This window comes from Phacochoerus africanus, chromosome 1 (assembly GCF_016906955.1).
Source record: "Phacochoerus africanus isolate WHEZ1 chromosome 1, ROS_Pafr_v1, whole genome shotgun sequence".
Taxonomy (NCBI): domain Eukaryota; kingdom Metazoa; phylum Chordata; class Mammalia; order Artiodactyla; family Suidae; genus Phacochoerus; species Phacochoerus africanus.
Genome location: NC_062544.1, coordinates 162,249,760 through 162,275,416, shown reverse-complemented (window position 1 = coordinate 162,275,416; position 25,657 = coordinate 162,249,760). Strand labels below are relative to the sequence as shown.

Sequence of the window (25,657 nt, the reverse complement as noted above, 5' to 3'; positions counted from 1 at the left end):
ACGGTCAGCATCGTCACCCCCATTTTACAGACAGAAGACTGAGGCTTAGTGAGACTAAGGGTCTTAGCTGCTACTCTAAACGGAATGGCCAAGGGGTCCCAGGACTCCTAACCCAGTGCTCACTGCACCATGTCCCAGATGTTTCTCACCCTGAAGAACAGCTGGGTGGGAGACTGCAGACAACAGACTGGCCTGGGCTCAAATCCCAGTTTATCTGCTGTGTGGCCTTAAAAAGGTGGCCACCTCTCTGGGCTTCTGTCCTCTCAAGTGTGAAATGGGATTAACCTGCAGGATGGTTCTTAAGATCATATTCCTGGCCAACAGCCCTCACTGTCAAGTGCAGGCCATTCCCCATCCTGTAATTCTTCAGTCAGCCTTTTGATTCAGGGACAACAGATTCTTGAAAATGACTTTTAGGAAAAGTGCAATTTACCTGTTAGCCACCAGAGTGCAGTCAATTTCTGGGCGCTTGGTTTTGGGAATGACATACAGTGGGTACCTGTCTCCGTGTCGGATGAACACGTGCACGGAGACCAGCTTAAAATGATGCGGAGCATGACCTGCAGGAGAGAAGCACATGGTCAGGATTACCTGGGGAGGGTCCAGCCCTTTTACCTTGCAGAGGCAGGAAGGGGTGACCATGGTGGAAGGGTTCCATTCTGGGTGGGGGGCCTCTGATGAGCCTCATAAGGCAGGGCAGAGGAATGCGAGAGGGCTGGCTATGTCCCAGACCTCTGGAAGTCACTGGGAGGCTCTGGAAGTGTGGCTGGGGGTGGAGGCCAGTGAAATGTGGAGAAGACTATTCATGGAGCCTCGAACACTTCCACAGACTAGGGGGAGGCCCACAGAAATACTGGCAACAGTGACTTCTGCCATATGCAACATCATTCTTTTATATACTTTCCAAAAAGCAAATCTCAACATGGAAATCATTTTCCTACATTTTTACTGCAAGACACCAGTGGGGCATGCTGTGGAGGTCCTAGGCCCTGAGAGAGCCTGCCCGGGAAAGGGGTTGGCCAAGGTGACACCCTAGAGCCCGATGATGCCATCTTTCCATCCTGCTGTCTCATAGAGAATCAGGATGATGGCAAACATTTGCGGAGGGCTTATCGCGAGCCTCATGATACTCAAGGCGGTTACTCAATCCTCCTAGCAGCCCTGTGAGGAGGTACTGCTAGTTACTCCCACTTTACAAGAGAGGAAACTGACCTGGGAACTCATTCAAGGGCACAGCCTGTGCAAGTGCAGGATTTGGGCCCTGGCCTTCTAGCTCCTTAGATGCTTCGGGAAGATGGTACCCAGTTGGGCAGCACAGCCAGGCCTACCTTCCATGCTGCGCTCGGCCACACTTGGAATGTTGCAGTACAGAAGAGCTTCGTAAACAGGGTCCATCACAGGGGGCTCCGTCACCGGGTCGGGCATGATTCTCTTTCGACTCTTGCCATTCACTCCATTCTTAGCTACCGACACCGGGATCAGGTGGACTGTGGGGAAAGCAAAGCAGGTCACGACATGCATGGTCTGGGGAAGGCGCAGTTTGGCTGGAGGGGCCCAGAGGGCAGCTGGATTTTCACCATGAGCAACTATCTTCTCTCTCTGAATTAGGCTGGACTTCAGAGTTGCAACAAGTCTGCTTCCCATTCAAGAAGTGTTTCTTGAGCTCCCTCCAGGCCCTGCCTCTTTCACAATGCCATTACCCTCTCGTCATCAATAATTATCTATGCAACACCAGATGGGCCACCCAGGGAAAGGGGGCCTCACCCACGTGGTAAAGGAAGAATTTACACACTAACTTTATGCACCCTGATTACTTCATCATGAACACCCTTTGAATTCCAATAAATACTAAGGCAGAAAGTTATCACCTATTGAGCCTACAAAGTGCTAGACACGTATGACGTAGCTCACTTAATGACACCTGTTTTGCATTCTGTGGCCCCTTGAGCCCAGTCACAGGCATCTGCTCATTAATCCTTAAGAGACCATTTTAGAGACAAGAGACACAGACCCAAGGGGAGGCTGTGGCAGCTGCCCATGGTGTACACAGTGGATGGAAAGTCACCTCAAGCTCACCTCTCTGCCTCCAGGCCAGGTTCTCCCCCACCGCCTGCCGGATGTCATGCCTGGGCCCTGAAGTCTGTTACGCTTGTCCATCTAGCACCCCTCTATCTGTTGGTGAACGACTCCCCTCCCCCTTCATGTGGTTTGGCTGAATTGTCAATCACAATGTCTTGCCCCTTTGAGAGAGAAGAAAGGCTTCTTTTCTCCTGGACGCTGATCTCTAAGAATGAAAACCTGGGGCTGGAGTTCTGTGGCACAGCATGTCAAGGATTCAGCATTGTTGCTACGGCAGCATGGGTCACTGCTGTGGCATGTGTTCGATCTCTGGCCTGGGAATTTCCACACGCCACAGGTGCAACTAAAACAAAAAATTTTTAATAGAAAAAAAAGGAATTCCCACTGTGGTGCAACTGGATCGGCAGTATCTCTGGAGCACTGGAATGCAGGTTCGATCCCCAGCCTGGCACAGTGTGTTAAAGATCTGGCCTTGTCAGAGCTGCTGTGTAGGTTACAACTTTGGCTTGGATCTGATCCCTCGCCTGGGAACTCCATATATTGCGGGATGGCCAAAAACTAAAAATAAAAATCTTTTTAATTAAAGAAAAAAAAGAAAGAAAAGAAAAAAGAAAACCCTGGGCTGCTCCAGTCATCTGTCCCTCCGTGAACAAACAACCTCTGTCTACAATGGAAGAAAATGAAGATAAGGAGACAAGCCAGATCAACAAATGAGGAGAGAAAAGAAGAAGAAAGACCTGAGGCCATCCATCCTCTGAGCCCCCGGGTTCAGGTGTGGTCCAGGTGTCCCTTAGGTGTCCCAGTTCTTACTTAAACTAGTTTGAGTTGGGTTTCTGTTACTTTCAGTCACGTAAGTCCTGATTCAGACACTTTATCAATTATTTATAAGCAGATGTCAGTCCATCCTCTGGGTCAGTCTTTCCAAGCATTCCCAATCCAGAATGCCCCACATAATAACAGTTGTATTTTTAGCACCTGCCAACTTAGGAAATACACAAAAATAGGTGTGTCCTTGAATCATTTAACTTCTAAAGGACTTATTAATCATTATATAGTATATATATGCATACATTTGAACAATAGTTAAAATGGGGCCCAAATCCTAGTCTAAATCCATTTAAATTCCCTAACTTCTTCGACAAATTCTTCTTTTTTTGTTTTTTTGTCTTTTGAGGGCCACACCCTTGGCACATGGAGGTTCCCAGGCTAGGGGTCTAATCGCAGCTGTAGCCGCCAGCCTACACCAGAGCCACAGTAATGCCAGATTCAAGCTGTGTCTGTGACCTACACCACAGCTCATGGCAACGCCAGATCCTTAACCCACTAAGCAAGGGCAGGGATCGAACCTGCAACCTCATGGTTCCCAGTTGGATTCGTTTTCGCTGCACCATGACGGGAACTCCGACAAATTCTTCTAAATAAATGTTTAAAACTTCCTTTGGCAAACAGATGTTATAAACAAAGGTAAAAGACAAGCAATCCACTGAGAGGAAAATATTTGCAACATATATATAACAAATTATTAATATCCAAAGTGCAGAGATGTCCTATAATTGAAAAATCAATAAAAGGATACAAGTAGGCTAATTATAGGGAAATGAATACCAGGGGCATTTATAACTTAGGAAAAATGTTCAACACTATACATACTTAAAGAAATACAAAATAAAACAAAAAAATATGATTTCCTATCTACCCCATCAGACTAGAAACTCATGCTTAATAATAATATCAGTACTGGCCAAGGTGTGAAACCCACACTCCCATATACTGCAGGTAATAGTGAAAACTGGAGGGACTTTTCAGAAGGAATATATGGCAGTCAGAACCAAAATGTTACCTGTGCTTTATCCATGATCTCATTTTTCTACCTCTTGGAATCTATTTGACAAAATATCAATTCCCATCACAACGTCCCATGGCCAAAGAGATTCACTGCAGTGCTGTTAATAATAACAAAAAGGGGGAAATGACCCAAATATCTTTCATCAGCTGCACAAAATGTTGCATCCACAGTGTGGAATATTCTGCCACAGTTAAAAAGAATGAACATTTAGGTTGCTTCCATGTCTTGGCTATTGCAGAGAGTGCTGCAATGAACATTGGGATACATGTATCTTTTTGAGTCATGGGTTTCTCTGGATAGATGCCCAAGAGTGGGATTGCTGGATCAAATGCTAATTCTACTTTTAGTTTTCTGTGGTATCTTCATACTGTTTTCCACAGTGGTTGCACCAATTTACATTCCCACCAACAGTGCAATAGGGTTCCCCTTTCTCTACACCCTCTCCAGCATTTATTGTTTGTAGACTTTTTGATGATGGCCATTGTGGCTGGCATAGGTGGCACCTCATAGTAATTTTGATTTGCATTCCTCTACTTATTAGAGACATCAAACATCTTTTCATGTGTTTCTTGGCCATCTGTATGTCTTCTTTGGAGAATTGTCTGTTTAGCTCTTCTGCCCATTTTTTGATAGGGTTGTTTGTGTTTATATATTTTGGAGATTAATCCTTTGTCAGTTACTTCATTCACAAATATTTTCTCCCATTCTGTGGGTTGTCTTTTCATTTCGTTTAGGGTTTTCTTTGCTGTGCAAAAACTTTTAAGTTTAATTAGGTCCCATTTGTTTATTTTTGTTTTTATTGTCATTACTCTAGGTGGATCTGAAAAAATATTGCTGTGGTTTAAGTCAGAGAGTGCTCAGCCTATGTTTTCCTCTGACTTTTAGAGTATCTGGTCTTGTATTTAGGTCTTTAATCCATTTTGAGTTTATTTTTGTGTGTGGTATTAGGGAGTGTTCTAATTTCATTTTTTACATGTAACTGTCCAGTTTTCCCAGCACCACTTATTGAAGGGACTGTCTTTTCCCCATTGTATATTCCTGCCTCCTTTGTCATAGATTAGTTGACTGTAGGTGCATGGGTTTATGTCCATCAACAGGAGTGGATAAAGAAGATGTGGTACATATACACAATGGAATATTACTCAGCCATAAAAAGGAATGAAATAGTAGCATTTGCAGCAACATGAACGGACCTGAAATTATCATGTTAAGGGAAGTTAGTCAGACAGTGAGACACAAACATCATATGCTATCACTTACATGTGGAATCTAAAAAAAGGATACAATGAACTTTGCAGAACAGAAACTGACTCACAGACTTTGAAAAACTTATGGTTACCAAAGGAGAAAGGTTGTGGGGGGAGGGACCGGAGCTAGGGGTTTGCGATGGAAATGTTGTAAAATTGGGTTGTGATGATGGTTGTATAACTATAAAAATAATAAAATTCACTGAGAAAAAAAGAAAAGAATCAAAGACAAATGAAGTGAATAAACCAAGTCACTGCATATTTATATAATCCTCCTTGTGGAAAGAAAAAATAAATCATAAATGTATGACTATATATAAGCTTTTGTTAATTATGTAAGTGAGCATAAAAATGTCTTCAAGGACACCCACACAATGCAGCAGTGGTTTCCTCTGGGGAATGGGTGGAATGGGATGTGAAGAAGAATTTTCACTTTTTTTTCTCTAACTGCCCATATTGTTTTATAAACCCATGCATATATATAGTAAGCACATATTACATATATTCTATATGTATAGAAATGTCTATATCTTTCTATACTGTCTATATACTTTTTTTTCCAACAAGCATATTTTCATTCGCTACTTCTCTCTCTCTCTTTTTTTTTTAGGGCTTCACTCGAGGCATATGGAGGTTCCCAGGCTAGGGGTCCAATTGGAGCTATAGCTGCTGGCCTACACCACAGCCACAGCAACACCAGGTCTGAGCCACATCTGCAACCTACACCACAGCTCAGGGCAATGCCAGATCCTTAACCCACTGAGCAAGGCCAGGGATCGAACCCACAACCTCATGGTTCCTAGTTGGATTCATTTCTGCTGCGCCACGATGGGAACTCCACCTTTCATTACTTCTGATAAAACAATAACCCCAGAGCTACAGAACTGGCCCTTCACTAACTCAAATTAACCCTTTGGTTGGTCCTAGAGCCACTTGCTTCCCAGCATCTGGAAGAGTCCAGAGCAGCTACCACATAGGTGTCCAGATATCATTTATCCCAGGGGGTGGGGTAGGGATTTGTGCCAGAGAAAGAGAATGATGAAAGTAGAGCTCCTAAGGCATTATGTTAATGAGCCAGCCCTTCCAACTGTGTGGCACCTCTCAATTCATGACTCTGGTCTTTTTGGAAGTAGTACCAGGTCCTGACCCCTTGACCATGCCTATGGGCACACTCCCTTTGAGTCTAGGCCAGGAAAAGGTGAAGCAATGGAAACATGATAACATGAGTGACAGAGGGAAAGAGGGGTACCCATCCCTGGGCAGAGTCCCCACAGCTTGCTGCTTTATCTGAGAGCACTCAGGGTAAGGCTTATTGGGGTTGCTACCTGGGAACTGCTGCAAGCTGAAGGTTTATGTCCCCTCAGATTCACATGTTGAAATCCTGTCAATGTGATGGTATTTGGAGGTGGGGGTCTTTGGGTCAAGAGGGTGGAGCCCCCATGAATGGGATTAGTGCCCTTGTAAAATAGACTCCAAAGAGTTCCCCTAGCCCTCTTCTGCCACATGAGGCTATAGCAACAAGATGCCTTCCAGGAAGGGAGCTCTCACTAGACACTAAATCTGCCAATGCTCTGATCTTTGACTTCCCAGTCTCAAGAACCATGAAAAATAAACCCCTGTTGCTTATAAGCCAAACAGTCTATGGCATTTTTATGAAGCAGCCCAATGGACTAAGACAGGATCCACCCACAACTCAAGGAAGCAATGGTTTGAAAGCCACAGGTAGAGAGACCTTCCATCCAGAAAGATTTTATCTACTGCTTCCTCCGGCATCTGGGGCCTGTCTGCCTCACCCACTAGCTGTGGAGATTACCTTGCCCTGTTTCGTACCTTCCTAAGTCACCAGGACACAGCGTCAGTCCAAGTGGGGCCCTTCAACGGGTCCTCCAGGTACTAAACAATCAGGGGAAGTTCAGGTGATGCATAGACACCATGGGTGAGACGTCTCCCCAGCTCCATCTCCCTGCTTTCCCTCCCCTAAATCAGTTCTCTTTGTCCTGAACTGCTCAGAGCCACCCCTACTCCCACAGGATGTTTCCCTCCCCTTGCTTGTGACTCTACCCTTACCCCAACCTCTGTTTCCCAGATCTGACCGATTCCATAACTGATCCTAGGGGCCACCTCCTCCAGGAGGCCCACCTTGAATCCCCAAGTAGTTTGGATATCCCTCTTTTATGAGCCCAGCTGGTTCTTACTGCCCTCCTGGCTCACACTACACTACATGTAAGCAGGAGTGTCCATAGTTTGTAAACCTGCCTTCCTGATGGTCCAGAGGTCCAGAACCGTGTCTCTTCTAACTTTATAGTCCCCCGCCAACCAGCACAGTGCAGGTCCTCCATAGATGCTCACTGAACTGAGGACCTGCTCTGGAGTTCCTCTCGTAGCGCAGCAGTTAACAAATCTGACTACGAACTATGAGGTTGCGGGTTCGATGCCAGGCCTCACTCAGTGGGTTGGGGATCTGGCGTTGCCGTGAGCTGTGGTGTAAGTCGCAGATGTAGCTTGGATCCTGAGTTGTTGTGGCTGTGGCGTATGCCGGCAGCTATAGCTCGGATTAGACCCCTAGCCTGGGAACCTCCATATGCTGCGGGTACGGCCCTAGAAAAGACACACACACACACACACACACACACACACACACACAGACCTGCTTAAATGCCTCCTTGAATCCTCGTGTGGGAGAACTGAGGGAGGGGGGTTACTGTGGGACTTCAAGGCCTCTTCAAGGAGACAGAACTCAAAGCCTCTGGCCAAGACAAGGATTACCAGACACTTATCATCACCACACCCGTCTCATTGTAATGCCCCCTCCCCCACCTTGAGCAACCTGGCCTACTCCTTCCTGCCCCTACAAGGAAAGGTATGTGGTCCACTCCTCACCCCACCCCCCAGGCAAACCCCAACCAACTGGCAAGTGTATCATAACACCCCTCTTTCCCCAACCAATCAGCAGGTCAGCAGATGCATCATAAGACCTCTCCTCTCCCTGGGTTATAAAAACAGAGGTTGAGCACATGCCCAGGAGTAAGGGCAGCTCTCGCTGACAATCAGGAAATCTCCCACTGTGCTAGCAGCATCTCTTATCTTACTCTTTCTCTTCACCTGGTAATGCTGGAAATTTTTCTTTTTTCTTTCTTTTTTTGTCTTTTTAGGTCTGCACCCAGGGCATATAGAGGTTCCCAGGCTATGGCCTGAATCAGATCTGCAGCTGCGAGCCTACGTCATAGCCACAGCAACGCAGGATCTGAACCATGTCTGCGATGTACATCACAGCTCACAGCAACGCCAGATCCGTAACCTACTGAGCGAGGCCAAGGATTGAACCCGCATCCTCATGGATGCTAGTTGGGTTCGTTAACTGCTGAGCCACAACGGGAGCTCCTGGAAAATTCTTTTTCTGACCCACCTGCATGGCCCATGACAGTTACCTGACCAGCTAGGGGTTGGGATTGACCAAGCAGGTTTCCTCAAGACACCCAAGCAGAGACTGAGAGGCTAAAATGAGCCTAGCTCCATGGGGAAGAGGAGCAGAGGGCAAGGGAGAACAGCAGACAAGAGGCAGCAGGTGGCTCTAGGTACCTTTGAAGCCTGGCCCCGTTGGCCCCCAGGGCTTCCTGGCATGCTAGGATCCTGGGAGAGGTAGGCTGCAAAAGATCCTGATGGAGCAGACCTGGGCTGGAGGCACCCCTGCCCTGGCTGCTGCCTGACTTGCCACATTCGCCGTCCCAGGCGGGCTTGCCTTTTCATCACAAAGGGGACTGAGGGGCAGACTCAGGGGCTGGGGAGCAGATTTGATATTTGGGGCTACAGGACACTGCTTCCCTGGCAGGCCAATCCAGCTGTTCTGCCCTGGAACAATTAAGAACTCTGGTGGTCCCAAGCAGAGGACAGCAGCTCAGATGTCATCAGGCAAGAAAGTGGGGCCCTGGGGACATCAGAAGGGACATTGGGCAGGCAAATAGATGGAAGGATAATGAGTTTCATCATGTAGGTGTAAAAAACCCCATGAACCTAGATGAGTGATCTGAGGCCACTGTACCACTATGGCCAACATGAGTTTTAGAAGAGGAGACAGCTTGTATTGATAATTAGCTCAGCACCAACAGGCAGGAAATTCCCTTGTGGTGTGATTTTGTAACCAAGCAGGACCCTATGGAGGTCTGCCCAGGGGCAGGCCCTTCCCGCATTTCTTCTGCTGTAGCTCCTATCTGAGGTACCGAGAAAATGGGATAATTGTATCTGATGTGCATTTCCTGAGTTGCTTTACAAATGTGAACCGCTCCCCCCCCCCCCGCCCAAATGGAAGATGTTAACTATTTCATGATCATGGGCACAAAGCCCCAGTCCTCCTGGAGCCTAAAGATTGATCATGCTCACCCCTGTGACACCACTGCCCTGTTACCTCACCATCAGCCAATCAGGGAATTGTGCACAAGCTGATCACTTACCCTGCCACCCCCTCACCCCTTCACCTGGCTTTCAGAAATGCTTTCGAATTTTAGTTCCTGGAGTTCAGGCTTTTTTAGGGGGCATGAGCCACCCATCTCCTTGCACAGCCTGCAATAAACCTTTCTCAGCTCCAAACTCCGATGTTTCCATTTGTTTGGCCTCCCTGTGCATCAGGCACATGAACTTGCACTAACTACTTCCCAGCAGAAGATAAGACTTCATAAGCCACCTGTGGATATGGGTCTTTCCCATCTATGTCTGCTTTACCTGCTCATCTTACCTATAATCATTTTCATCCCGTCCTCACATCCATAAGCCTTCTTGTAGAAGGATACCCATGAGGTCCCTGTGTCAAAGGATGGCAGAGAGCAGGGCCTCTAAAGCAGGTACTTGGGCCCCACAATCATAATAGCAACCAGGAAATTTTTCAGAATCACCAGTAAAACAATCGGGTGCTTTCCACTTGGGCCCCTCCCCTGTCTCACTGCCACCCTTTCCAATGCACAGAGAATGGATCCATATGCCTCATTAGCAAACATTCCTGCAGCTACGACTAGGATTCAAGCCAAGCTGACCCACACTGCTTTTTCAGCCTTGGACCTCATCCTAGGAAGGGTAATCATCAGCCAGGCAATGGACCTCAGGCAGAGGCAGGTCAAGAGCCTTGACCTGAGGTCCGGCAGCCTATAAGCCTAGGCCTGCTAACCTGCCAGACCTGGTATTTATGCATCTCCCAAACAGCCATCCAACCTTTACTGAGTACATGCTGGGACTTCTTCAGAGAATAAGAAACTAAGATTGAGAATTAGGTTAATATTGCCTTCCATGGAGTTCTCATCGTGGTGCAGCGGAAACAAATCCAATTAGGAACCATGAGGTTGCGGGTTCGATCCCTGGCCTTGCTCAGTGGGTTAAGAATCTGGCGTTGCTATGAGCTGTGGTGTAGGTTGCAGACGCGGCTCAGATCTGGTGTTGCAGTGGCTCTGGCGTAGGCCGGCAGCTGTAGCTCCGATTAGACCCCTAGTCTGGGAACCTCCATATGCCGCAGGTGCGGCCCTAAAAGGACAAAAAAGACCCCCCCCCCCAAAAAAAAGCCTTCCATATCAGTAAATAAAGGATGTCACAGTCATTCGCAATTGTAGCCATTTCCCAGGGTGAGCCCTCAGTATGTGAAAACACAGGATACTGTCCCCAAATAGCTGAAGTGTGCATCAAAGGAATCATTTCAGTGAGTCTTGTTGCATCTTCCCATACATTAAAAAGTGCTCAATTCCTTGAGATGTCTGGTTTTCTTTTATTAACAGTAATCTTTTGTTCTGACTACCTGCCCTTAGTTGCAAAATCCTAGCTCCCCCTCTTGCCTCCTGGGAGCAGTTTTCTCAGGGTTACTTGAGATGCTGCCTCCCAGGCTAAAGTTCTCAATTTTGTCCACCAAATAAAACTCTCAACTTTTAGGTTGCACGTGTTTTTAGTTGACAAGGTCTCTGCACTTCTGCTGGAGCTTACAATCCAGTTGAGGAGGGTGGTCATAAGATATTTCAGTTTATTCTATTGATGGTCCCCACGGAAGAGAGGATAGGAGAATAAGAAAGAGCCCAGGGTCCAGGACAGATCAGGACTTATCAGCAGAGGCCCCTAGGCCACAAATTTCTTGCTGTCTCCTTGGGCCTCGGGCCCCCTTGGTTGCTTCCATAGGCTCAGTGATGCACAGGCTCAGTGGGTCGTGTTAAAGCCAGGTGTGTGCAGCCAGGTCATTACCTGGGAGTTCCTCCCATTCAGGGCACCAAGCCCACACCCATGGTCTCGAGCTCTTCATCCCATATCAGGATCTACCTGCTTCCTGGCCTTCTTGCTCCAGCTCTAGGCTTAAGAACCTCTGTATGCAGCCCTTTACAGGTGATTTTGACAGAGCATGGTGAGCCCACCCCCGGGTGAGAGCGCCACCCCTCTTTTCCTTCTTTGTGGCAGCTTCTCTCCCATGCCAACCCCATGGTGCGGTAGGGGTTGTCACACCGCTCCTCTAGGACCCTGTCCCTGCCATGCTGACAGCCCCAGAGATGGGACCTGGCACTAGTCAACTGTGCCAATAAAGGCCTTTCCAGGAAGAAGCTTCCCCAGGTGGAAGAGTCAGTTTTACAGGGAGTCAGGTGACTTCCAAATCTCTGCCTCCTGCCATCCCTGCCCTATAGTTGTTTGGTTATCCTGCTGCTGTTTAGTTGTCAGCTCTTCCTCTGATTACACAGACTCTGGAAGATTGAAGTCAGGTGTCGAGGTATTCACAGGCGTCCCATTGCAGGTGAGCACAACAAGGCTAAAGTGTCGGCTGAACTCAACTGCTCTGAGCTCAGCTGCCCCAAGTCTCACCACTGACTGTGCCAGCAAAGAACCTGGTGGAGCTGACGTGTGGCCCTGATAGGGATGGCATAGGCACAGGTAGTTGCAGAAGTCCCAATAAGGGACCATAGATAGAGAGTGAAACTTAGGGGACTTTGGAAGGTCACTGTAGGTTAATAAGTTGCTCAAGAAAGCCATCAGAACAAGGCAGGCTTGCTAGACTAGTGGAGGTGGGAGAATTGCCTCAAGTCATTGGGTGGGGGATGGGATGAGGCATTCAGATTCAGACCAAGGGCAAGAGTTTGAGGCTGGCCCTTCAGCTGATTTGAATATACACCTTACTGGATACCTAGGAGGAGCTACTACTCTCAGAAAGGAAGAGCTTGTCTTTTCCAACCCCCACTCCCCTTGGATTATAAAACTGTGGCCCACCAGATCCTGGGGGCAGAGCCTCCTTGCCTGCTGCTTGCATCTCCCACAAGCGTCCTATCTTAATAGATCTATTTCTTGCGCATCACTTTGTCTCTTGCTGAATTGCTTCTGCGCAGAGGCATAAAGAACCTGAACCTCAGTAAGTCCAGACATCAGGTGAGTGATTCTAATTTAAAACGTGGGTTCAAGTCCCAATCTGGGTTTAGGCTGGGTTCGAGTCCCAGCTTGTGGGTTCAAGTTCCAGTCTGTGTTCTGACTGGGTTCCAGCTAGCGTGCTGTCAGCTTCAGCCCCACCACCTGCTTTTCACCCTTCTAGCTCCAGAGCCTGCCTTACCCTTGTTGGGACCTCAAACCTGGGCTGGTCACCTCCCTAAGGGACTATAATCACCTCTTTCTTGTGCCACTCAAGCCTGTCCTTAGCCACCTGTGGCCAGGATTGTTCATGGTTCTGAATGCAGGGAGGTGGCGCGGGGCCAGGGTCATGAGACCTGGGCTTAAGTCCTGACTCTGTTCCTTCCTAGCTGTGTGACCCAGGGCAAGTGTTCCTGACTCTCTGGGCCCTGTTTCCTTCACCTATGAAATGAAGATGATGAAACCCGTGTCAGGGTGATGGTGAGGATGATGCAAGACGTCCCCTGTGAAAGGTGGTACTGTGCCTGGAATGTGTAAGAGATCGAGAAGAGCTATTTCTACATCTGTCCCCCGGATGCAATTATTTGTATTCCTCATGGGCACTTAAAAGGTATTCCCTTCACCTTGGGATGCGGAAGGGATGCTGACGTGCTGTGTCCACGCCTTTCACAGAAGCACAGTGAGCCAGCCTTCCCTTCCCCTCTCGACAACCCCAATTTCAGCTTTTCTGACTCCCTTAAATAATTCAGCATATTCACGATGACACCTTCTCATAAGGCAAACACCCCTTATCCTGTCACCTGATTTCTCTGCTTTCTTTCTCCCAATAGTCCAAAAGGCTCCTCAATGCCCTCCCCCTTCACTGGCCACAAAGAATGATTTGCTCTGATAGGCAATTCCCACAGCTCCCTTAGTGTTCCTCAGTCCACTAGGGTGTCTTTCATGCCCTTTCTGCTTCCAGCCTGCACTGCAGATCAACATGTATACAATTCTCAAATAGAAACCAGAACCACACCATCACCAGCACCCACAGTTCTGCTATTTAAGTCATTTGCTTTTAAAGGCAGGGGTAGAACTCACATTTGCAGGTGCAAAGTGAAAAATCGAGGACACATTGAGTGGCTCAGTTCTACACACACAAGTCTGATCAGACAGCTGAATCCACAGTTCCCTTCAGATTGACCCACTTTTGGTCACAACACAACGCCTACCTTCCTTGGTCTCCTCATTCTTAGTCATTTGACATCCCTCATTCTTGCACCCGAGGCATATGGAGCGTCCCAGGCTAGGGGTTGAATTAGAGCTACAGCTGCCAGCCTACGCCACAGCCACAACACCACCAGATCTGAGTCACATCTGCAACCTACACCACAGCTCACAGCAAGATCCTTAACCTTAAGGATCACCAGGTCTTTAATCCACTGAGCGAGGCCAGGGATCAAACCCGCAACTTCATGGTTCCTAGTCAGATTTGCTTCCACTGCACCACAACAGGAACTTCTGGACATCCCTCATTCTTGTTGCCTCATGGTGAATCACTGTTAGGTAAGAATCTGGTAAGTGCTTTTGGTGTCAGTGACAAGCCTGGTCCCATTCAAGGAGCCGGGGACCACAGCTCAGGGGATTGGGGACTCAGCTCCTGCCAGAGGCTGTTCCCAAGCTTCTCTTTCCTCCCTGCCTGACCCCCTCTGACATGTGAGACCTAGGTCCACAGGACGGCCAGAGTGCAAGGGAAGGAGTCCCACTGTGGCCTAAGCTGGAGCCCAGCTGTGGCCTCCTAGAGGAACCAAGAAACCTTATACTCCTCTGGGGCCACTGGTAACTGGCCTTGACCTAGCTGTGTCCCTGGGGTGAGATGCTGCAAGCACCAAGGACTCTGAATCATGATGGAAACTAGAAATCAGAGAGATGTTCAAGACGGGTCCCTCCAAAGAAACTATGAAGAGAACCTCAGCCATCCTTAATCATCACAGGACCTGGATCCCCTCTGCTGCACCTCTAAGAATCTGATGAAAGCCACTGATCCTCAGCCCTGGAAAAGGACTGAAGCACACATAAGCTTTTTTTGTTTGTTTGGTTTTGCTTTTTAGGGTCACACTTGCTGAGAGCATATGGAGGTTCCCAGGCTAGGGATCAAATTGGAGCTATAGCTGCTGGCCTCCACCACAGCACAGCAACATGGGATCCGAGCCGCATCTGCGACCTATACCAAAGCTCACGGCAGCGCCAGATCCTTACCCCACTGAGTGAGGCCCGGGATCAAACTCAATGTCCTCATGGATATCAGTCAGGTTCGTAATCTGCTGAGCCACAACAGGAATTCCCACACACATAAGCTTTTAAATTTGACTTCTGGGGGTTCACGGCACCCCTGAAGCCATGTGAGTCAATGCAGACATCCATGGGCTGAGGCTAAGAACCCAAGGTACCTGGAAACAGGTTTCCAATTTCAACCCCCTTGAGAAGAGATTTTTCTTTCTTACAAACTGAAAAACGATCTTCACAGTTCATATAAACATGCATTCATCCTAAAATAGCCATTCGAAATGAAGGTATAAAAAGAAGTGAGTCATGCATATTCTCACCACCCAGCGAAACCCACAGTGAACACTGCAGTGTGTGTGTGTGTGTGTGTGTGTGTGTGTGTGTGTGTGCGCGCGCGTGTGCGCGCAGCGAGCGAGCGCGCACATCTGTCTGGATATCCTGCTGGAGGTGAAACTGTGCTTCTGCCTCTGCTCTGGTGGGGAATGGTGACAGGGTCACTATGGCCAAAGGACACTGCTCCCCCTTCCCCAAGAGCAAAAAGTTTTCTTGGTCTCAAAAGTCTGCATCCATCGAGGCCACCAAAACAATGGCCCCGGAAGGTGGGTCAAGACTGGTCATCTGCTTCTGCAAAAGGGTCAAAAGGAAGAGCCGCCACTGGGTGGGTGTGAGAGCTTTGGGGAGGCCACTTTGGCGAGAGACCATGAGCTGTAAGAGGGGCCACGTCCTCAGGAATCCGGTGAATCCGGTGAAGATCGACCATCCCACCCTCTGGTAGACACCTGGGGCTGGGGACAGGGAGAGCTGGGTTCCAAGTTCCCCAAAAGGCAGACCCCTAGCCAGTGGGGTCCAGCCCCTCAGATGACCCATAAAAAAGAGGGAGGGAGGCAGGGAGGGTAAGAGGTGATGCTGGAGCCTGAACCAAATGAACCAGAGAGGGCCCTGCATGGTGGCCAACTCCCTGCCCCTGTCCTAAGGCAGGCTGGCTCTGCCGGGCCTCAGTGAGGCATCATGTGCTGGGGCTATGCTGGCAGGAAGGACAGTGAAATGGTTCCAGAGCCCTGGTGGACTTCCTGAAGTCCTCCCCTTATTCATGATTCAGGTTCTGCCCCAAGACCTCATTTCTGAATAGTCTCAAAAACCTCCCCCTCCAACCCCTTCCCCCAAGGTGGGATGCTACCAAGATCACCGGGCTCTGCCTCTGATCGCCACTTACCTCACTTCATTTTTTTTTTTTTTTTTAATGTTACCAGCTTGGAGCCCTGTTGTCAAGACCACAAGAAGTGAGACCCAAGCTGATCCGTGCAAACTCCACCTGGGCAGACTCCTGCTGTGTCCCCAGCTCACCCCTGTTCAATGCCTCCTCCCAGGTTGACATCCTGCAGCTTCCTCTCCCACTTTGTCTCTCCCTTCATCATACGGTCTTGGCGATCTGCACGAACTCTCTTGGACTCACTGACTCATTTTATTAACACTTCCTGGTTTTACTAAAATGGGAGATTCCCTGGAATTCCCATCATGCCTCCGAGGTTAATGAACCCGACTAGCATCCATGAGGATGTGGGTTCAATCCCTGGCCTCGCTCAGTGGGTTAAGAATCCAGCGTTGCCGTGAGCTGTGGTGTAGGTTGCAGACACAGCTCAGATCCCATGTTGCTGTGGCTGTGGTGTAGGCTGGCAGCTGTAGCTGTGATTGGACCCCTAGCCTGGGAACCTCCATATGCCCTAAAAAGAAAAATAAATAAAATAAAATGGGAGATTCCTCTTTTTATCAATACTGCTGACTACACACACAAACACACACTCCTGTATAAAAGTACCACAAGTCCTTTTAGTTAGTACATTATGGGCAACCTTCCAAGTCCATACAGACAGGTTTATGCAAACAAACAGGTGGTGTAATGCCTATAGGAGTATTTACTGTTGGACACTTTGGTTGTCTACCCCACTTTCCTGTTATAAGCAGTGCTGCAATAAACAAACTTTTTTTTTTTGGCACGTGGAAGTTCCCAGGCCAGGGATCAAACCTGCGCCACAGCAGCAGCCAGGACTGCTGCAGGGACAATGCCAGATCCTTAACCTGCTGTGCCGTGAGGGAACATCTTTGAGCTTACATTTTATCCTCCTGTCTATTCTTAGGAGAAATTCTCTAAGATCAGAAACAAGGAAGAAAGGAAGGAAGGAAGGGAGGAAGGAAGAATGAAAGGGTGGGGGTCGGGGGTGGGGGAGAGAGAGAAACAATGTCCCTACCCTAGAAAACCAGAAATGACCCGTGGACACAAATGTGTCCCGTGTTTAGTTCATGGAAGGGCCTGGTACCTGACATTCTCACCTCCTCCAATGGAACTATGACAAAAGCTTAAGAGGCTGTCATAAAAGCTGACTTGTCAGACTTAATTTTGTCACTTATCTATAGAACTTTTTTTAACACAGATACTTAACACTATGTGGGAGTTAGATGAGAACATTCAAAGAAAGAACTCTCGGAAATCAAACAAATTAAATCTCCAAGAAAAGGATCAAAAAAATTTTTTTTTTAATTTTATGGCCACATCCAAGGAACTTGGACGTTTCTGGACCAGGGATTGAATCAGAGCCACAGTTGCAACCTACACCACAGCTGCAGCAAACACTGGATCCTTTAAAACCACTGCACCAGGCCAGAGATCAAACCCCTGCTTCCACAGTGACCTCAAGCTGCTGCAGTCGGATTCTTAATCCACTGTGCCATGGCAGGAACTCCAGGATCAAGGTTAATTTAACAAAATACTAAATAAAAAATTTTAGCAATAATGATGAGATGCAGATATTATGACAGAACCTTTAGGTTAAAAATGCAAGCCATCATTTTAAAGTTCTCATTCTTTTTGACTTCAGCTCAGCAAAATAAATACCCAGGAAGAATCTTACTGTGTTTTTTTAAATATACAGTGCACAAGTGCCTTGGCTTTCTAAGGGTTGCACCCCTAAACCTTTGTCACCAAAACATATTAAGATCTCCATGAATCCCCAAATGTACACACACCACTGAGACACACACTTTTCTCCATAAAATGTACCCCAGATGGAGAGGAGGAAATGACAAAGCACCCCCCTCCGCGCCCTGCAGCTGGAAGGCAGGATGCAGGACCAGGTCTGCTCAGCAGCCGAGGAGCCCACTGGCAGCTATGATGACATGAATTTGTGCCTCAGAAAAATCCCCTGCCACCATACACCATGGACCTGCAGGGCGCCCACAAAGAGCTGGAGCTGTAAGTGCCCACAGCCGGCAGAGACTGAGGAGGGCCAGGGCCTGGTGGACCAATGTGAGTGTCACAACACCCGGGTACCTTGTAGGGGCTCCTTGCTCTCCTGCTCAGAGGCAGTTTTCTTTTAATTTACCACACTATTCTATCAAACCTAGTTATTCTCTTTCCTAGCAGACAACAGGCTCCAAGCAGCATAAGGGAGGGGACATGGGGGCTGGAGGATGCGGAAAAATGATGGTTTTGCAGGATAGGAAAGTGCTGGGGAAACTACTGAATGTGCACATACACCACTCACACACATGCCACTCACACACTACATTCACACACACACACACACCATATTCACACACATACCACACACATCACAGCATACACTGCATTCAGACACATCACTCACACACACCCCACACGCATCAATATACCCTACGTTCACACAACACACACCCCACCACACACCCTACTCCCTACATTCACACAACACACACCCCACTACACACCCCACTCCCACAGTACATTCACACACAAACATACTACTCACACATATACACCACACACACACACACACACGCGCATCTCACTTACATACACATTCACACACACATCAAATACAGCCCACATTAACACATACCACTCACACACACACAGGCACACAGCTGGTTAGGCTGGGCCTCCTCAGCCACCCACCTGAGGATTTGGGGCGGGGTACCCTGCCTCCCTCCGCTTCAGGGCCCCATTTCCCTGCTGCTGTTCACCTCATAGATGGCCCTCTCCTTCTCCATATGCCCAGATCCCACCTCTTCCCCTGTCCTCTCCCTCCACCTGCACCCTGATGACAAACTCCAGAGCCTCCCAGGCCCGGCAGGCGGCTGTGGAGAAAGCCGGGCTCGTGCTCCCCCTGAATGCGAGGCCCCCACCCAGCTGTGTCTCTAGCGCAGTGTCCCTGCAGGGAGGGGACTGTGGACCTCAGCTTGTGGACAGTCTGGTGTTTAAAAGAGGGGCTGGAAGTTTATGTGAAATTGCCTCGTTTTAAAACATTGGTAAATACATTTAAAAAATGTGAAAACACTGGTTGTGCCAAACAAAACAAGTCCACAGCTGTGGGTCTGGAGCAGCCTCCAGATGCTCCTGGGAGACCAGGGCACATGGAATGTGAAGTCCCCCAAAAGGGGCTCTGACGGGGTCTCCCTTAGTCTCAGCCCCTAGACTCCACCCACCAGGCCCCTGGGTCCCCATGCACCTTACCGACACCCCCACTTCCCTCCTGCTCTGCCCCTAGCTCATCCTGCTGCCTGGGCTTGCCCTGCTCCTCTGCCTGCTCAGAGCCCTGTCCTGGGCCTCCTCGTCCAGCCAGACCCAGGGTGCCACCAGCCTCACAGGGTGAAGCTCTCAGACTCTGTTCTATGCATTTCCTTCGGCCCTCAGCATGCTGTACCCCAGATTGAGTGTGGGGGGAGGCAACTGTGTGAGTGATCATGTGAATGCACAGACAAAGGCAGCATCTACTGGAGCCCCAAGCCCAACTCTGAGGTCAGGGTGGGACCTCTCCTCGTCTCTCTTCCCCCTGGTCCGATAACACCACACCCACAGCCTCACCTGACACTCTCAGCTTCGCTCCTTCCTTTCGGTGCCAACACCTTCATTGGAGGCACCCTCAGCCTTCAACTGGGGGAGGAAAAAGGCACCTGAGTTGTCTGCCAGCATCACCCTCCCACTCGCCTCTGAACAGGCAGCCGCCAAATTTTGTGCACCTTAGAATCGGCCCCCACCCTTGCCACAATCCTGAATCTGTGGGGAGAAGCATAAGAGACACTCTTTCTGAGGTAATGTTTCCAAAGGTCTTGAGAAGTTCAACCAGAAGTTTACCAGAATCAAATAACTAGGAGATGTAAGACCAAATGGGAAGGTAGGATTGAGGGGTGAGCTGAGCAGAGGCTTGAGAAGAGAAAGTTTAGAGCTGGTATCCAAGCAGATAGACTAGGACGAGGAGATCAACAAAAACAGGGGGCTAAACCAGCATTGATTTGATATTAACACCAGACAAAAAAGACATCACAAGGAAAATGAAACTGTAGATCAATATCACTCATAAACATAGAAACAAAAATCTTTACTAAAAAAAAAAAAAAAGACACTCTTTTTTGTTTTGGGAACATGCATTTTAACAAATTCCTGGGGCTATCAAGGCACTCGGGAGACCACGCTCAGGCAACTGCTGTATCAGACTGCGGGTCTTTCCCAGACACTCATCTGACTATGAGGTCTTCCCTGCTTCAGCAGCTCCCCATGCCTTCAGGATATAATGGGGAGCTGGAGGCGCCTGGCCTTTGTCCACCCTCACAGCTGGTCCCGTGTCCTCTCCCCCTGCCTTTGCACACCCCCACCTCCCTCTGCTGGGAAGGCCCTCCCCAGCTTCCTCCTTGGCCAACTCCAACTCACCCCTAAGGGCTGAAGCTCAGATATCACCCCCTCAGGAGAGAGTCTCTCCTGACCTCCCTGGCTGGGTTAGCTTTTTGTTGTTTCTTTTTTCAGGGCCGCATCCACTGCATATGGAGGTTCCCAGGCTACGGGTCGAACTGGAGCTACAGCTGCCAGCCTACACCACAGCCCCAGCAACACCAGATCCAAGCCATGTCTTCGACCTACACCACAGCTCACAGCAACTCCGAACCCTTAACCCACTGAGTGAAGGCAAGGATTGAACCCATGTCCTCATGGATACTACTAGTTGGTTTGTTTCCACTGCACCACAATGGGAACTCCTGGGTCAGCATCTCGTCCTCCATCCTTCCAGTGATCCTGCCATGAATCACTGCTAATTCATTTTACTTAACATGCATATAGGGATTACTATGTGCCAGGAACTATTCTAGGTGTGTTATAATTATCCCTTACCAACCTGAGGAAATAGGTACTCTCGTTAGCCCCATTTTAAAGATGAGGAAACTGAGGCATGGATAGGGTAAATAACATGCCTGAAGTCCCACAGCTGCTAAGTGGCAGGACAGGGATTTGATCCGGCAGTCTGGCTCTGGAATCCACGTTCTTTCCCACCTCTTCATACTGCAACCTCCTTCCTGTCACAGCACATGGTACATGCACTGTGTTCCAATTCTCTGCTCATCATTCTCGGCACTAGACAGAGCCCTCCTGTGGCTCCTGAGAGAGGAAACTCTCAGCCCAGGCCCCAGCATGCAGTGGAAACTCAAGAAGTGTTTGCTGGGAGTTTCCGTTGTGGCTCACTGGGTTAAGAGCCCAACTAGTATCCATGAGGATGCAGGTTTGATCCCTGGCCTTGCTCAGTGGGTTAAGGATCCAGTGTTGCCACAAGCTGTGGTGTAGGTCACAGATGCTGCTCGGATCTAGAACTTCCATATGCTGCAGGTACAGCCCTAAGAGGAAAAAAGAAAAAAAAAAAAAGTGTTTGCTAAAGGACAAAGCTGTGCAAACTCATAGCACCAGAACCACTGGGAAAGATGAAATTCCTAAAACCTCTGAGTCTGAAGAAGCTTACCTCCTTTCTTCCTTCCTTTCTTTCTTCCTTCCTTCCTTTTTTTCTTTTTTAGGGGGCAGCACATGGAAATTCCAGCTAGGTGTTGAATCAGAGCTATAGCTGCCGGCCTACACCACAGCCACAGCAACACAGGATCTAAGCCACGTCTGCGACCTACACCACAGTTCATGGCAATGCCGGATCCTTAACCCACTGAGCGAGGCCAGGGATCGAACCTGAATCCTCAAGGACACTAGTCAGGTTCATTACCACTGAGCCACAATGGGAACTCCATGAAGAAGCTTTCAATGGGATGAGGTCCAACAACCTGCCTGCTATTCTATTCTGCGCAGATGGAGGCTCCAGGCTGTGCACACTGCCCACTCTACCTCCACATGATGATGACGCTCAGGGAAGCTCCACCTGATGCTTAACTGAAAGGTGTCTCCATGGTCACCAGGCCACACAGATTTGGCTCCTCTTGCAGATACTGCATACAGACAAGGACTCTTCAGATACTGATGACAACCCGGCTTCACTTCAGCAGGTTAGCCACCCCCCCCTTCCACCTGGAGATCTGAGTTTCCAGGACACCCTGGACATTACCTCAGAACCTGCTCTGGCTACCCAGAAGGTGACCCCCAGATACAGGAGCCATGTGCCCACTGTAGACTGACCCCTATCATGGCCAGTGAACTCTGATCAAAAAGGAAGAAATGTATGATAGACTATTTCAAAAGCTCTCTCACCAAGTGGCTGGAGCAGCCTTGGGGCACCAGGAGCCCTGGATCCTGACAATGATGAGTCAGGAGGGGACTCTACCCTACGTACACTGACTGTGCTTCCCCAGGCCAAGGGTTTTTCCCACAAAATCCCATTCTCATGCCAATGTTGCAAAGTAGCAACAAGTAACTCCTTTTTTTTTTTTTTTTCCTGGCTGTATCCACGGCATGTGGAAATTCCCAGACCAGGGACTGGACCCGTGCCACAGCTGCAACTCGAGCCGCTACAGTGACTATGCCATATCCTTAAACCCACTGCACCACAAGGGAACTCCTTAATTCTGTTTTACAGAAGAAGAAACAGAGGCTCTGGCAGGTCCCACCTGCTGAGAGCACAGGGTTGCTAAGTGGTAGGGCAGCATTCAAACCCAAGGCTGTGGCTCCACAGCCCATGAGCTCCCGCCATCCTGCCATTTTGGGAACACAGGATGGAACGTGGCAAGATGAGCACAGAATAAGCTTGAAGCAAAGGCTGGGCTGAAGCAGGAAAATGGAGGACTGCAAAGTGGGAAAAGCAGCAACATAACTAATCACCCGCAAATCCCCATAACCCAGTGGTCTTTTTTTGTTGCACAGGAGTCCCTCAATTTGAGAAGTTATTTTCCCACTTGTACTCATTGTAACTGGCATAATTCATGAGATTTACACCTTCCTTGTTCCCTTCTTTGAGTATCAGGAATCCATCTATTTCCAAACTCCAAAACATCAAGGACTTGAAAATACAAAATGAACAATTCTCATTAAAGTCTATTAGAATACAGCGAGTCATCACCACCATTTCAAATAAACCTATTTTGAGAAACTATGAATTGTACCTTAATCTTTTTTTTTTTTTTTGGTATCCATTCCCTACACCTCCACCCCAAAAGTGAGGAAAAATATCCAACAGACAAAAGCACTTAATAAGGATATGTGGGTTCATATACACGCTTTCTGTACTGAGAGGAAGAAGTGCTTATTTAAACAACCTGAGATTTTCATTGTAAGCTGCATCATAACTTTCTCATATTTAAAACATCAGAAAAAGAAAACTACCAATGAGACAAAATAAATTATACAATCATTCAGAAAATAAATAAAACAATACTGTTCACTTAAAACATGAGAAAATCAAGTTATTGCCTCAAATATTTTACCTAAAACAATTACATGTGCTAATCCGGTATTCATAAATTAGTCAAAAGAATATTCTGAGGTAAGGATGAAAAGATGTTACTTAGCAGACATCTTTGTGTTATGAATTAGTGCAGTTTCTTACACCATAATAATTAGCAACCGATGAAGCAATTAAATACATAAAGCCATTAAACTCAATGTTCACAGAAATTGTTAAATTCCAAAGTTACAGTTTACCTAGAAGTAGAAGAGCAGTAAGGAGGTCCATATCTTTAAAATCCTTCCGTACTCCAATGGACTCAAGAATAAAGACCTCAGACCCAGGCAGGCTAATTTACCCTGCAAAATTTTCCCTAAAAAAAGTACGGCTGAAAATTAGTTCTCCTAAAACAGAAGGTACTTTCAGAAGAGTTATATAAGCAAAACACACAGGCCAATTCAGTGACGTGGAAACCACCTCATGCAAGAGAAACACAGCAAACACAAGGAACCCACATTCACGTCTCAGAACCTGTCAGCTTCTCAGAATAAGAATCAAGGTTGACTGTAACCAAGGTTGATTTCCAACCAAAGCATGGAAATTTTTTAATGAAAAGTTATAAACAAACAATTGACATTCCCTAACACACTTTTCGGAAAGGGTTATTTTTTTTTCATAGTTCATTAACTGTCTGGAGTATCGTTAAACCTCTTTTCTTGGTGTTCTTTTCTTACTTTTTTTTCTTTTTTCTTTTTCTTTTCTTTCTTTTTTTTTTTTTTTTTGCTTTTTAGGGCTGCACCCATAGCATGTGGAAGCTCCCAGTCTAGGGGTCCAACCGGAGTTGCAACCACTGGCCTACACCACAGCCACAGCCACAGCCACGCCAGATCCCAGCCACATCTGCGATCTACTCCACAGCTCACAGCAGTGCTGGATCCTTAACCCACTGAGTGAGGCCAGGGGTCAAACCCACATCCTCATGGATACTAGTCAGGTTCTTTACCACTGAGCCATGACGGGAACTCCTCTTGACCTCTTTTCCTATTCTGGAAGAGTAAAGTGAGTATTTTTAATTCTCTTTACTGTTAAAAATGGCTGTCATGGGCACCAAATGTGTGAATGGAATATGTCACAAACTGGAAGTGAAGCAGAGAAATTTGCTTAAAGCCTTCTCCCTTGAAACCACTTATTCCAAATGCCATTCAGCACACTCGGAACATCCCACCCTCACAACCACCTGTTCTTCCGTCCATCACTCAAGCTATGACAGCAATGCCACCTCCTGACAGAGCTGTCCGAGGCGGGGGTGACAGTGGATGAGCACTTGTGTCCCACCTATCAGGGTGAGGTAGAAAGTGGAGGGAAGGTAGCTGGTAGCAAAAACACAATAGCCAGCATCTCACGGATGTTTTCCCTGCTTCAAGGACACAGCACCAGAAGGACGGGGCAGCAGGGGCAGCCTGCTTTCCCCACAGGTACAGATTCACTTAACAAACATTCCTGAGACACCTACGGTGTGGTTAGCAATGCTTGCGATAAAGAGGGAAACAGGCATAGTCCCTGCTCTCAAAGAACAGACAGTCTTGTAGAAGGAAAAGATGCAAGAACTGAAAATTAGAAGACCACAAGGCTAGTGTAAGGAGGGGAACAGGTTTAGGGCACCTCAAATGTACAACCAAGGAGCCCATCCATTAGGGAGTCCTAGAAGGTTCCCAGAGGAGAAAGGGCTGAGTGAACAACGTGGAGGAGAGGCCAGAAGGGAGGGTGAGGAGAGCAGTCCAGGCAGAGGGGCTGGCGGGATCTGGGCACAGAGAGTAGCCTGAATGTGCAGAGAGTGCCAAGCAACTTGGCAAGGCTGTGGCATAGAGTTCAAGACAAGAGAGGGGGCCCAGGAAGGCAGGGAGTCTCCCAGAGACCACGGGCCACCACTGAAGGGTTACAACCAAGCAGGTGCCGGGCTGGACCTGAGGCAGAATATTAACTCAGGTGGTCAGTGTAGGAACATGGGCTCCATACATTCTTTTGAAATGGATGTTGATTAACATTTGTGGCTTAAGGGCTCCAGGGAGTAACACGTCCACAGGCCTTGCTTTATTATAGGAAATGCGCCTTCCCCACAGACTTTGTTTACTGTAGGAAATGCGAATCTCTAGCCCACTCCTCAATGGATAAAAAAACGAATGAGAGGAATGGTGACTTAAAGAAAAGGACAAAGAAACCATAAAACTTCTGGGACATTTCCAACACTAAGACCCCTATTG

At 48.0% G+C, this 25,657-nt stretch overlaps 1 protein-coding gene across 6 annotated transcripts in view; it reads right to left on the bottom strand.

Annotated features, from left to right (window-relative positions):
- Positions 1 to 25,657, bottom strand: part of PXYLP1 (2-phosphoxylose phosphatase 1) — a 75,237-nt gene that overhangs the window by 14,943 nt on the left and 34,637 nt on the right. For 3 of the 6 annotated variants that reach the window (XM_047783539.1, XM_047783523.1, XM_047783529.1), the window contains 2 exons: positions 1,329 to 1,487; positions 434 to 560 (listed from right to left, as the gene is read on the bottom strand). In XM_047783539.1, coding sequence (XP_047639495.1) covers positions 434 to 560; positions 1,329 to 1,425 — 224 coding nt within the window. In that variant the 5' untranslated portion in view covers positions 1,426 to 1,487. Of the gene's footprint in view, positions 1 to 433; positions 561 to 1,328; positions 1,488 to 17,596; positions 17,602 to 19,621; positions 19,970 to 23,653; positions 24,017 to 25,657 lie in introns of those variants that run through there. The other 3 variants (XM_047783555.1, XM_047783513.1, XM_047783546.1) reach the window with 3 other exon arrangements.